Source organism: Bos indicus x Bos taurus, chromosome 9, assembly GCF_003369695.1.
Source record: "Bos indicus x Bos taurus breed Angus x Brahman F1 hybrid chromosome 9, Bos_hybrid_MaternalHap_v2.0, whole genome shotgun sequence".
In the NCBI taxonomy this organism is placed as follows: Eukaryota; Metazoa; Chordata; class Mammalia; order Artiodactyla; family Bovidae; genus Bos; species Bos indicus x Bos taurus.
Genome location: NC_040084.1, coordinates 69,982,888 through 69,997,495, shown reverse-complemented (window position 1 = coordinate 69,997,495; position 14,608 = coordinate 69,982,888). Strand labels below are relative to the sequence as shown.

Here is a 14,608-nt window from a genome sequence, read left to right as displayed (position 1 = left end):
GATACCAAGGGAACATTTCATGCAAAGATGGGCTCGATAAAGGACAGAAATGGTATGGACCTAACAGAAGCATAACATATTAAGAAGAGGTGGCAAGAATACACAGAAGAACTGTACAAGAAAGATCTTCATGACCCAGATAATCACGATGGTGTGATCACTGACCTAGAGCCAGACATCCTGGAATGTGAAGTCAAGTGGGCCTTAGAAAGCATCACTACGAACAAAGCTAGTGGAGGTGGAATTCCAGTTGAGCTCTTTCAAATCCTGAAAGATGATGTTGTGAAAGTGCTGCACTCAATATGCCAGCAAATTTGGGAAAACTCAGCAGTGGCCACAGGACTGAAAAAGTCCGTTTTCATTCCAATCCCAAAGAAAGGCAATGCCAAAGAATGCTAAAACTACTGCACAGTTGCACTCATCTCACACGCTAATAAAGTAATGCTCAAAATTCTCCAAGCCAGGCTTCAAAAATACGTGAACCGTGAACTTCCAGACGTTCAAGCTGGTTTTAGAAAAGGCAGAGGAACTAGAGATCAAATTGCCAATATCCGATGGATCATAAAAAAAGCAAGAGAGTTCCAGAAAAACATCTATTTCTGCTTTATTGACTATGCCAAAGCCTTTGACTGTGTGGATCACAATAAACTGTGGAAAATTCTGAAAGAGATGAGAATACCAGACCACCTGACCTGCCTCTTGAGGAACCTGTATGCAGGTCAGGAAACAACAGTTAGAACTGGACATGGAACAACAGACTGGTTCCAAATAGGAAAAGGAGTACGTCAAGGCTGTATATTGTCACCCTGCTTTTTTAACTTATATGTAGAGTACATCATGAGAAATGCTGGACTGGAAGAAACACAAGCTGGAATCAAGATTGCCAGGAGAAATATCAATAACCTCAGATATGCAGATGATACCACCCTTATGGCACAAAGTGAAGAGGAACTAAAAAGCCTCTTGATGAAAGTGAAAGAGGAAAGTGAAAAAGTTGGCTTAAAGCTCAACATTCAGAAAACGAAGATCATGGCATCCGGTCCCATCACTTCATGGGAAATAGATGGGGAAACAGTGGAAACAGTGGAAACAGTGTCAGACTTTATTTTTTGGGGCTCCAAAATCAGTGCAGATGGTGACTGCAGCCATGAAATTAAAAGATGCTTACTCCTTAGAAGGAAAGTTATGACCAACCTAGATGGCATATTCAAAAGCAGAGACATTACTTTGCCAACAAAGGTCTGTCTAGTCAAGGCTATGGTTTTTCCAGTAGTTATGTATGGATGTGAGAGTTGGACTGTGAAGAAAGCTGAGCACTGAAGAATTGATGCTTTTGAAATGTGGTGTTGGAGAAGACTCTTGAGAGTCTCTTGGACTGCAAGGAGATCCAACCAGTCCATTCTGAAGGAGATCAGTCCTGGGTGTACTTTGGAAGGAATGACGCGAAAGCTGAAACTCCAGTACTTTGGCCACCTCATGCAAAGAGTTGACTCATTGGAAAAGACTCTGATGCTGGGGGTGATTGGGGGCAGGAGGAGAAGGGGATGACAGAGGATGAGATGGCTGGATGGCATCACTGACTCGATGGACGTGAGTCTGAGTGAACTTCAGGAGTTGGTGATAGATAGGGAGGCCTGGTGTGCTGCAATTCATGGGGTCGCAAAGAGTCGGACACAACTGAGCGACTAAACTGAACTGAACTGAAGTACTAAGTCACTTCAGTCATGTCCAACTCTTTGCGACCCTATGTAGACCACCAGGCTCCTCTGTCCATGGGATTTTCCAGGCAAGAATACTGGAGTGGACTGCCATATACTACTCCAGGGGATCCTCCCAACCCAGAGATCTAACCAGCATCTCTTATTGTCTCCTGCATTGGCAGGCAGCTTCTTCACCACTAGGAAGCCCAGTGTCTATGGTATCCCTGAAAATATTGCTGAGTGGGAATATGGGAAGCTCACCTAATGCTATTCTCTTCTTTGAAGTATCAATACATCTTTATTTCTGCCCACCTTTTTTTGTCTTCAAATAGCTTCAGATAGTTGTGCTATATATACACACACACACGTACATATAATCACACACACACAATATGTGTGTATGCAACTACATGTGTGGATATAAAACTAGCATATGTTGCAGATTTATGTATATATTTTTTATGTGTATAACGTTCTCATTGGAATGGCTGATCTGATCTGAGTTACTCTGCCGTTACTAGAAGGAGAATCCATACCTAACACAGCATTAGATGCGTTCCCTGTTCAAAAATTAGGAAAAAAAAGTAAATAATAAAGTCCTTAAATGAAAAATAAAACATAAAAAAAACCAAATAACTCAATACAAAAATGAGCAAAAGAATGAATAAACCACCATTTAATAGAGGGGAAAACACAAATTGCCAATAAATGTATAAAAAATTATCAACTCTAGCAATAGTTGAGTAACTTCACATTAAGATAATAAAATTATACCTATTTTTTAAAAATTAAGACAACAAAACCAAGAGATGGATCAATGGGAATTGATCTGCTTGTAGAAACAAAAAATTGTACCTTGGAAAAGAACTTCATATTATCTTGAGAAGCTGATCACTTACTATGATTCAGCAATTCCATTCCAAAATATAAACAACCTAAAAAAATCTCCTTATTTGTGCATCAGGAGAAGTGTATTAGAATGTTTAGAGAAGTATGTTTCATAATAACAGTAAAAACTGGAAAATCAAATCTCCATTGTTAAAATGACAAATTTTGATACAATCACAGTTAATATTACACAGCAATGAAAAGAAATGATCTACCACTACAGACACTAATGTGTAGTATCTTAGAAATAATAACGAGTAGAAAAAGACTAGAAAGATAAGTATGAAACCATTTTTATAAAGCTTAAAAAGCTTAAAAAATTATGTTATATCTTATTTCAGTTCATGTAGATATGTGATAATTTTTAAGAGAATGAATAATGAAAAATTCAGCATAGAGGTTACCTCTTGGAAAGAAACAGGAAATGGATAAGGAAAGAATAAAAAGATATTTGGCATTTTTCTAATTCTTATAGAGATGATGGGTTCATAGGCATAATTTTTAAAATGTGCTATGTAAGTATTTACATTTACAGAAAATTTTGTATGTATAAAATAAAATGTAGAAGAGGCAGAAAATGGAGAGGGCTTAGAAAAAATTGAATAATATAATAGCAGGGAGAATCTTGCTCCCGTTTTCAGCTAAGTAAATACTTCTTGGCTAAATATATATATTTGTAAATCTCAATTTGAATGGCATTTAAATAATTAAGTCATCAAATATCTTTAAAATTAGCCTACTTTTTGGAGTTGCAAGATTTTCAAGGTCATATTTCTGTTAAAAATTATATTCTGGGTATTTAAAAACTAGCAATTTGTAAAAAACGTATTTTGATAAAATAATTTTGACTTCAATTTTATGTACTCTTGTACATAGTACTGGCACTTGTAACTTAGTAGTAAAGCTTATTAGTTAAATAAGCCCTCCCCTTTGGTTTACAAGTAGTTTGATAGTATATACCTAAAAACTATTGACATAGAAAATATTAAAATCTATTATTTCCATGTGAAAAGAAAACATACCAAAGATTTCATCTATTGTGATTTTAGGCATTTAGTACTGCTGTTTGGAAATTATGGAACAATATTATGACCTAGTCTAATTCCTGTATAAAATATAGGTGCATTTATATGTATATATACTCATTTAATATTAGTAATGCATAGAAAAAATGTAGAAAAAGAATAGACACCAGAGTATTAACATTTATTACCTCTAGGGCTCCTGGAAGAGGAAATGGCAACCTATTCCAGTATCCTTGCCTAGAAAATCCCATGGCCAGAGGAGCCTGGAGGGCTACAGTCTGAAGTATTGCAAATAGTCAGACACGATTGAAACGACTTAACACACATACACTCATCTCTAGGACTGGGATTAGACCTAACTTAAATTTTTAAGTAATATAGTTCTATAAAAAGTTTAATGTTTCAGTAGTTTGTGCTTTTTTATAATAACAAAAATAATGAAAAAAATTTATCTATTATTTCTAGATAAAGTTTCTGAGTCAAATCCTCTCCAGCAATATCTCATCTAAACTGATATGGGTTTTTTCCTTTTCAAAATGTGGGTCATTTTGAAAGAAACGCTTTCAGAAGAAAACCGCATATGATTAATGCTAACTTGAAAAGATACTCTGAAATTCTGTGGTCTTCTTAACATCACATGTTGAATAAAGCTATTTGGGATCATATGATCATATTGCAGACTTCCCAAAAAGGCCACAGAGCCTATTTCTAGTAATGTTATAGAGTTCATCTTGAAAGCAGCTGGGAATATTTAGGGAAATAGTCACAATTTGGAATGTAATTAAATTCTTAGTCATTAGGGTAAAGAACATACCAGACAACAATCAATATGCCAGGCTTTCTTAGGCCAAACAGAAATAAACCAGAGAGGAAAAAAATTCCTTATTTGTTTCTCCTACTTACCAAGTATGTTTTAAGTTCCAATGGGTCAGTTTCTCCAATCTGATGATCTTGGAACACTGAAAAATAAAATTATAAGTGATTAAGAGCAGGGACAATGCCCATTTGGAGTGAAGTTAACATCTTTCCTATTCGAGTGTGGTCTGTGGGCCAGATGGGAGTTTGGTAGAAATGCAAACCTTGGCCCACCCAGACTTACTGAGTCAGAATCTTCATCTCCACAAGACCCCCATGTGAGTTATGTGCACATTAAATTGAGGGACTCACTAGTGTAGATTAAGTTTATTTCAAATAAAGTTACATAAAAAACCATTTACTTTTCTTCAGGTCATTAAATTCTATAGTAATGTATATAAATAATATGAGAAAGATGTTGCTATTGCTCTTTTAATCTCTTTTCTACTAAAAAAAAAACTATATTGTATATCTTTTTCTGGATATTTGTTTCTGTAAACTAGAAAAAAACAGGAAAGGAGGAATGTCCCTTAGGATAAAGGACACAGGCAAGATCTTCAAGGGCAAATACCAAGCTGGAATTATTGTTCTGTTAAAAATCCTTTTCTGCTTTTGTTGCTGTTTTTAATTAAAGGATAAAAGAAAACAGTTATCCCAGTAGATATTAACATTTTAATGTATGAAGTTTGAGTTAAGAAGAACTGGAAGAACCCAGTAGGATGCTGCCATTAGTGTTTACAGATAACACAAAAACTAAAAAGTTTTAAAAATATTTAGAAACAAGGCTTTTCCTAATTCCCCTGTGTAATCCATAGGCAGGTACCATCAGCTTCTGCCCCACCATACATTTCCAGGTGTTCTGCATTTCCTCTGAAGCCCTTCTCATCCAGAGCACCATCTCTCTCCTGGGCCAGAGCATTAACCCCCTAACTGGTCCTCCTAACTGGTCTCCCTACATGCCTCCCTGCCTCTCTCCAGTCCTTCCCAGATGGCAATCAGAAGGACCTTTGTAAACAGAAACCAGACTGCCAACTTTATGACTTAAAGTATTCCACTGGTTCCTACACAATGCCCAATAGGCCCTCTGGGGAAGGACCCTTGCCTCCTTCACCACAGGTTACCCTCCTGTTCTTCCCAGATGCACCCACACCAGCCTCAAGTCCTTATTTCTGGCTCTTTTCTGCCTCTGGGTCTTTGCATCTGTTCTTCTCACTTCACCCTAACACATATACTCTGGCTTTTTTCACACTCAGCTCATTCTCATCCTTCAATTCAAAGGTTACCTTTGCAGACAGGCTTTTCTGGCCTGGCCACATTATTTGAAATAGCACCTGACCCCTCACACCCCAGTGACTTTATCTCATCACTCTGTCTTTCCTAGTATCCCATGTGTGAAAGTGTTAGTCACTCAGTCATGTCCAACTCTTTGCGACCCCAACGACTATAGCCCACCAGGCTCCTCTGTCCATGGAATTCTCTAGGCAAGAATAGTGGTGTAGGTAGCCATTTCCTTCTCCAGGGGATCTTTCCAACCCAGGAATTGAACCTGGATCTCTTGCATTACAGGCAGATTCTTTGCCAACTGAGCTACCAGGAAACTCCCATAGTACAAAACATAATAGTCTTTTTGATTGGGTCCCCTGTTAATTGCCTGTCTCCCCAACTGGACTTTGTGGTCTGTGAAAATAGGACTGGTCTATCTTTTTCACTGCTCTGTCCCTAGCACACAGAAGTGCCCAATAAACATGTGATGATGAAGCAATGAATGAAATGAAATGAATTAACATTATCAAAACATGCTTCTTAGATGGTTATTATCATTGTTAATTATTTCTTAGTAACTTCTTTCAAATAGAAAAAAACTTAAACGTCCCACAGGTATCATTGTACTATAAGTCACATTAATATCACCTTCAAATCTTTCATCAGTATAATAATCTCTAAATATCATGGCCACTAATCTTCGGAGAATATGTCAACCAAGTTATCTAGCTCCGAATCACCTTTGATACTGCCCACAGATATTTTCTTAAGAATCACATCTAATGTCACAACTATGATAGACACACAGATAGTTGTCTACACAATCTGTTTTCCTTTCTTCCTTCCTAACGGAACCTGCATTGCTGTGGGAACAGAAATGTGTCCCGATAGCATTTCTCAGCTTTCCTTGCAGTAAGGTGAGGGCCATGAAACACAGTTCTGGCTAGAGAGACAGAAACCTAAATCTTTAAAGAAAGTTTTGCATTCTTCACAAAGACTCCACTAGTTGCTATGAGTTTCTTTCACTAATTTCCAACCTGAGACTTGAACATGGTGGCTTCAGCCACAGCAGCCACCACTCAACCACAAGGAAAATATGAAGAGAATCACAAAGACCTTGGATCTGATACCCTTGAGACACTGAACCAAAACCAGCAACTACTAGTCTTCCAAAGAAAGAAGGAAAGAAGGAAGGAAAAAAAGGAAGAAAAATTGACACACACAAAAAATGAAAAATCTCAATAATACTGTACCTGTGAAAGAAATTAAATCTCTAATTTCTCTCTCAGGAAGAAAATTTTAGATCCGGGTTACATCAGTGATGCCTTGAAACCTTCAAGGAAGAAATAATACCAATACAACACAAGGCTTGGAGAAGGAAATGGCAACCCACTCCAGTGTTCTTGCCTGGAGAATCCCGGGGACGGGGGAGCCTGGTGGGCTGCCATCTATGGGATCGCACAGTCGGACACGACTGAAGCGACTTAGCAGCAGCAGCAGCAAAACAAGGCTTCCAGGAAAAAGAGGATAAGGAAATACTTCCAACCTCATTTTGTGAGGGCAGTATGTGATATCAACATTGAACAAGAATTCTGTATGAAAGAAATACAACTATTAACAAGCAAATCTCTCCCGTGAACACATATATAAAATTCATGACACAAAATATAAGCACAAAATTAAATTCAGTTGTAAATTAAAAGGATAAATACCAAAACTAAGATTTGTCTCCACTAAATGTGCCCAGGTGATTTAATATTTAAAATATTTTAATAAAATTCAACAAACTGAAAGAAAAAGAGAAAACTCATATGTTGTTGTTATTTACTCAATAAGTCATGTCCAACTCTTTGCCACCCCATGGATGGTAGCCTGCCAGACTCCTGTGTCCATGGGACTTCTCAGGCAATAATGCTCTTGTGAGTTGCCATTTCCTTCTCCAGGGGATCTTCTGACCCAGGGATCAAACTCATGTCTCCTGCATTGCAGGTTGATTCTTTTACCAACTGAGCCACCATGGAAACCTGAAAACTCATATGGTCATCTCAAAAGAGCTAGGGAAAAATAATCATTTGATAAAACTCATGTTCATTCATGGTAGAAAAACTTTTTAGCAAATTAGGAATATTGAGGAATTTCCATAATCTGATAACCACAAAAACACAACAAAACAGAAAAAGACAAAGGCAAACATCATAATTTATAACAGAAGAAGGTGTGTTTCGTCAACTGGCAAATAGTAAGTACCCAATAAAGATCTATTGAATGAATAAAGTTTAATTTATTTTATTTAAAAACAAAAACACTAAAATATGCCTGTTATAAAATAAAGCTTTCTTAGTAATACAGTAACTGCTGCTAGATAATATTTCCAAATAAATAGAACAACATACATACACTATCATGTGTAAGATAGGTAGCTAGTGGGAATCTGCTGTAATAGCACATTGCTCTATGGTGACCTAAATGAGTGGGATGGAGGGGGATGGGAGAGAGGCCTAAGAGGGAGGGGGTATATGTATACACAGAGCTGATTCACTTTACTGTACATCAGGAAACAACACAATATCATAAAGCAACTGTGTGTGTGTGTGTTATTCACTCAGTCATGTCCAACTCTTTGCAACCCCATGAACTGTAACCCACCAGGCTCCTCTGTCCATGAAATTCTCCAGGCAAGAATACTGGAGTGGGTTGCCATTCTCTTCTCCAGCAGATCTTCCTAACCCAAGGATTGAATCTGGGTCTCCTGCATTGCAGACCTGGGCTTGAACCCTGGGTCAGGAAGATTCCCTGGAGAAGGGAATAGCTTCCTAGTCCAATATACCCCTCAATTAAATACATAACTAAATAACCTGGTAATTAATGGTACCAACTGTTGAGAATTTACTGTGATCCAATCACTTCACATTTGTTACCTTATTTAATTATTACAAAATCCTCACAAGGCAGATACTATTAATATATGCAATTTACAGATTAGGGAAATAAGGCTTAGAGTCATACAGCTTGCCTAACTCACAAAGATACTAAGTGGCCAGAAGGGTTTGACCTCAAATAATCTGTCTCTCACAATACTTTTTTAACCTCATGTGTTACCCTATCTTCGATTTCTAAACCATTTTTCACTTACAGTACGTAGTTTTTAAAAACCAATAAGAACAAAGAAAAGCAATAAGCAGAGTCCAACTTCCTAAATGGAGATATGAAACATAATGAAAGTGCTAGTAATGACACATAGTGGAGCCAAGATGGTGGTTTTAATAAAATTGAGAAAGAGTGGATTGCTTTCCCACAGAAATTGTGGAAACACAGAGGCCATCCAGCCTAAGAAATATAAAATTGTTCATGTTTTTGATCTCTGGACCAAAGGAAAAACTACAAATTCCAATGTTTGGAACATTAAATGGAAGAGTTTTAAAGGAAACCATTATTACAATCATGGTACCCACCAGCACTATGAGAATCCAAGCCCTGTCAACATTTCTTTATAAGTTCACCATTAGGACTTTCTAACTTATCCAGCATTATTCAGCTAGAGCTTAAAAATCTTAAATGTAAGATCTTAACTTGTGAGTGATATTATTCCAAGAATTACGCAGAGAATGGATATCATGTGATACAGACACAATAGAAAAATGTTTGGCTTCTGCAGCATTTTAACAGGTTATTAGCCATCTTTTACTTTATTTTTCTTGCTTTGGAAGGTTTAGGGGAGGAGGGTTGACCCGGGATGGAAGATTATATTGTCAACTCAATCATGAGCAAAATTTTAAAGTTTAGTATGTTATGTACAGTTTGATAAACTCTGTAAAAACCTAGATACTGTCTCCACTTTCTGAGTCTACATAAAGGCTTGAAATCTCATAAAGAAAGATTATTTTTAAGAACTCTGGCACTTTTCTTTTTGTCTGAGTCATAAAAAAAGAAAGAAAGAACAGTCATTTCTAATCCTGTCCAGTACATTCCAGCTAAATAACAGCAAGAAACAGAATAAAAGGAACTACTATTTGGTCATTTCAGAACTTCAACAAACATTGAGTTAAAATCTTTCCTCAATAAAGGTTAAGGCTAGAGAGCCCTGATCCTTCTGAAAATGCTTCTGTTATCTCTAACCTCCATGTTCCTTGACATTACTATTTTTTTAATCTCCCTTCCTTGAGATGACTTGCCTTTAAAACTAAATCAAAGATCAAAATAGAAATGTAGTAAATTGTATCTTACAAAGGGAAATATATAAACTTATTTAACAACTGAACTTGGAATTACAGTTCATGCCACCATTTATCACGCTTGAAAACCATGATGAATGGTTTTGTAAGATTACAGTACATGGCTAAGTCAGAAGAGAATGAATGAAACAACGCAACCCATCCAATTCATTACAGTCAGTCCACACAGCCACACAATATGGAAGAAACCAAGAAAAAATAGGCCCCTCACAGACACTGAAAAATAACATAATGAATTGTCCAAGGCCACTCTACTTTTTTGGAATCAAATAAACGTAACCTTATGTGACTTCTTTTCTTAATTGACTCAATGAGATTTTTACCTCACTGGATCTTGAAAAAATACAGTGCACACGAGGTTCTAACTTTAAACTCCCTCTGACTCCTAGGATTACTAAAAGTCAATTGGTTGATTATTAAAGGGCAAAGTAATTTAAATTTATTTCCTGGTAGGGCCTGACAATCCTTACCAAAAGAGTTGTCAGACTATTTTTACCTAAACTAGAATTTTTGCTTCTGTGTTTAATTTACGTAACAAACTTATACATCAAATATTCACTTAATGGGTAAAACCTCATAAAAACAGACCCATTTTAAGTAAACTGTCCAATAAGTAAGGAAAGTCTTGTAACTATGGGAAGTGTATCTCTTTCTACAATTATGCTCTAAATCTTGAGATTCACACAACTTTCTCACATCGATTTTTTTGGCTACAAGTACATCCTAACATTAAATAAAAATGGTTTCAAAGCAAACTAGTTCATGTGTCAGCATAGTCTAAATATGGAAGGCATCATCTTATAAGTAGAAATGGTGCTAAAATTCTGAAGTTAGAAGGTTTACTGTAAGTAAGAAGCCAAAAGTTCAGATACTCAAAGTTATTCCAAAGCTTTTGGGTTGGAAATGTCACAAAAGTGGGCTTTTCCATGAAATGGCCTGTATTTCCTGTTTTTAGTTAAGCTGGAAGTGTAGTAGGAACAATACTCATTATGGCATGTCATTGCATCTACTTTGGGTTTGAAAACACCAAGCAGAGACTATGAGCATGACGAATCAAAAAAAAAAAAAGAAATGAGTAGAGAGGTATTCTGGGCTAAGAAAAGGAGAGTTAATGGGAACAGAATTTCCTAACTTGACCACCAGTTAACCATAGCTTGGACGTCCAACGTGCTATGAGTCACTAGCAACTAGCTCCAAAATAACACAAGAACATCTTGGGCTAGATCATTACTGGAGTATATTGTTAATAATATTTCCAGAAAAAAAAAGTAAGCAGAAACAGTTTGAATAACTGTTCAAGGGGTAAAACGGTGCACATTAAATTTCATTTTCAGAATAATCTGGAAACAAGATGATGCAAACGACTTGCTAGACAGATAGACAAACAACTTGGTAGACATTCACATTCATTTAGAAATTTTAGGCAAAAATCACAGCTCTCATCAACAGGGTTGATAATAACTCTTCACAGGAAGAGTGTGGAATTGTTAGACAGAACACAGACTGCATTTTCAAAAGCAAAGTCTCAACATGTTCATGGATTGTGAAGACAGAGGTATATTTTGCATTTTCCAGAAGGCCACTTAATGACATTGTCTGTAACTTAATTTCCTTCACTCTTCAAAACTAAAACTCCTTAGTTGGTAAATTCAAACTACTAACATTCAATCACTTAGTTAATATGTATATTGGATCTGAACAATAGTGCTTATGCATACTCAGTTAAGAAAGAAAATTTGAGAGCTGTTCTCCTTTTCTACTTGATTGCTCCATAATCAAGGGCACATTGTGAAGTTGGACAATTCATTTAGTGATGCAATACCTAAGGGTCCCCTTAGAAATATTACTTGTCGCCTAACAGATCAATCCTCAAAGATGAAAAAAAAACAAAAAAAATTAATAATAATGAAACACAGAAAAAGAAAACAAGTGTTTAGGATTTGCATCCAGGAAGAGAAAGCCTCAGTAGCATAATATATTGACACTAACTACAAATGAAGTTTGTGAGTCCTTGCAAAGAAGAGTGAAAAGTAAGAAAAAATGAAATGAGATAGCAGAACTGAGACACAGGTCTGGGTGTTACTATCTTTCTCATCCAGTCCTGTGTGGGGGTCTGTCCATCCTAGAAAAAGGAGCAGGCCAAGCAGGGTGGGTCAGGATGGCATCCCAGGTACCTAGAACTTGGTGGTGCAGTGGCCCAGTCAAGATCAAACAGAAGAGCAGAGGCACATTGCTCAGAAGTGGCCCTGGAGAAAGTTCTCCTCCAAGACTAGGGTACGAAGCCAAGCAGGGAAAGAGCCCATAGATTCTGGAATAGGGAGCTAGGACAGAATCACAGGCTCAAAGATGATGAGGGGGCCTAGCCCTTTGCAGAGAGCAAGATGCAGGCCTAGAATATGCTCCTGGTGGGTACCATGAATGAGGACATGTCCCAGAGCCTGGGGCAGAGATCCAGCCCTGGAGTATGCTATTTCATCCTGTTTCTGTGGTTTGGGGCAATCTCTCTTTTTCCACAGTTGCTGCCTCTCCCCTTTGTTTACACCTTGACTTTCATATGTGGGTGACTTGTGTGTCCTGAGGAGTTTGTACTCCAGATATGAGTGACACTTAACATGAAAACAGATTAATCAAGTGCACATACAGTGTGTTTATCCATTGTTTCTATGGCTGGATTAATTACTGACCAATTTTACTCAACTGAGTAATTGAGTTAATGGTTAAAAAAGACAGAGAGATAAAGAAATAATGGGTTTCTTGTTTGGTGGCAGTCAGGCTTCCTTCCTGGAACTGTGCTGTCGGCAGGCTCTGAAACTGGCCTGTGCTCCATTGTGAAGCCACATTCAGTTGATGGTAAAACCTAGAATAGTATTGCTGGACTTGAACTAGAAGACTGTGTATATTCATTTTTAAACCCTGATTCCATGACAAAAAGCCATGTTCGTTTTCCTGAGAAGGACTTGCCTAGCTGAGGGAATTCTGACAACAAAGGAAAATTCAAACTACACAGAAAAGCCAAAAAATCACAAATGATGTGACTCTCCTAACTTCTCAACTACCTGAAGATGAAACCCTGATAGTGAGTTATTTACCGGGGCAAAAACCATGTCTCATTCATTTTGTATTTCCCAACATCTAAGCATAATGTCTGGTATATGGTGGGCATTCTGTAAATACTCAGTGAGCTGAACTATACTGTGCTGTTTCATATCCCTATCGCTGGTCTCCTTTCATCTGGGTAACAACTGTACCTGACCTTGGCTCAGCCTTCATTTCTTCAGAAATACACTACTTGACCTCCCCAACTTGACCCACTCCCCCTAATGCTTACAGGTATACTATTATGGACTCTCCTTCTAAGTACCTATCCCAGCTTTATTTTTATATTTATTTGTAAGGCTCTTTGATATAAACAATGCAAACTAAACCTTCAACAACCAAGTCTGAGGAGGCGAGGACTGTGTCTTTTTGTTTTCCGCTCATGCAGTAATTATTGTTTTTATTGGCCCTCAGTAAATATTTGTTAAAGTAGTGAACCAAGAACCCATAATTTTCATGGTTTCCTCTCATTCTAATAATACGCCCAAGACCTCAAATAATATGAAATAAATTATTCAGCACCCACTCACATAATAGAGCTGGGAAAGTAAGTTTGTGCCACAGGCCATTCAGTTAGGAAGAATTCTGATAAGACAAAGAAAAAACTCAAATACATTTCATTATAGCCAGAAGTACACCACCAAGGAGTGTACCATAGAAATTTTCATGGAGAATTTTTATTCTTTTTAATCATCCAACTAATATGCAAGAGAGCTGTGTAAATGAGTAGTTGGGTGAGAATACGCACAGCTTGCTTTCAACGAAGGCTAGCCTTTCTAGTTTGGCTCTGACCTTTTACCTGATCCTGTGACAAAGAAGACAATTTTATGGATGATTTATCTCAGCCTTGGCCAAAAGTAAAAGTTCAGTTCTCCTCTTCAACCATAGAATATGTGCACCAGATACCCCTGGCTCTTTTAGAAGGTAGGAAAGAATCTCAGTTCTGTCACTGTGTGACTTTAGTAAAACTACAAACTTTCTCTGTTGTACCCATTTTTTAAATCTGTAAAATAAATAATTGATGTATTGATAATAATACAGTAACCTTGTGGAGATTAAATAAGGCTATATATTAATATCTAAAGTACTTGGCACAGTATCGTAAGCTCTCGGCCAATGTTGTTATTATCATATGATTTGTGGCATTATTACCACTCTTTCCATGTATTATTTTATTGGAAATCAAGGAACTGGTTATATTGAAGAGTACTGGTTAAAAGGCTCAAGTAAGAAAGACCCAATACCTTCACCGAATCATTCTACAAATGTTTATTGAGCTTCTGCACGGCATCAGGGTTAACCAGCTCCCAGAATCAAATGGGTGACTTATTGAGAGGTTGGAAGGGAGGGGGTAGAACTGTGGAAGAATAAGTGAACCATAAGTTAATGGGACCAAACTGAGGTCCAGACCCTGAAGACAAGAATTTCCCTGGTGGTCCATTGGTTGGGACTCCATACTTTCTCTGCAGGGAGCACAGGTTCAATCCCTGATTGGGAAACTATTAATAAGATTCCACATGGTACGTGACATGGCACAAAAAACAAACAA

General features: G+C 37.2%; 1 protein-coding gene across 13 annotated transcripts in view; it reads right to left on the bottom strand.

Annotated features, from left to right (window-relative positions):
* The window catches only part of LOC113898430, a 276,016-nt gene that overhangs the window by 234,867 nt on the left and 26,541 nt on the right, over positions 1-14,608 (bottom strand). For all 13 annotated transcript variants that reach the window (XR_003512643.1, XR_003512644.1, XR_003512642.1 and 10 more), the window contains one exon: positions 4,517-4,572. Coding sequence is in view for 4 of the 13 variants with exons in the window: in XM_027551567.1 (XP_027407368.1) it covers positions 4,517-4,572 (56 nt within the window). In the remaining 9 variants the exon portion in view is untranslated. The remainder of the gene's footprint in view (positions 1-4,516; positions 4,573-14,608) is intronic.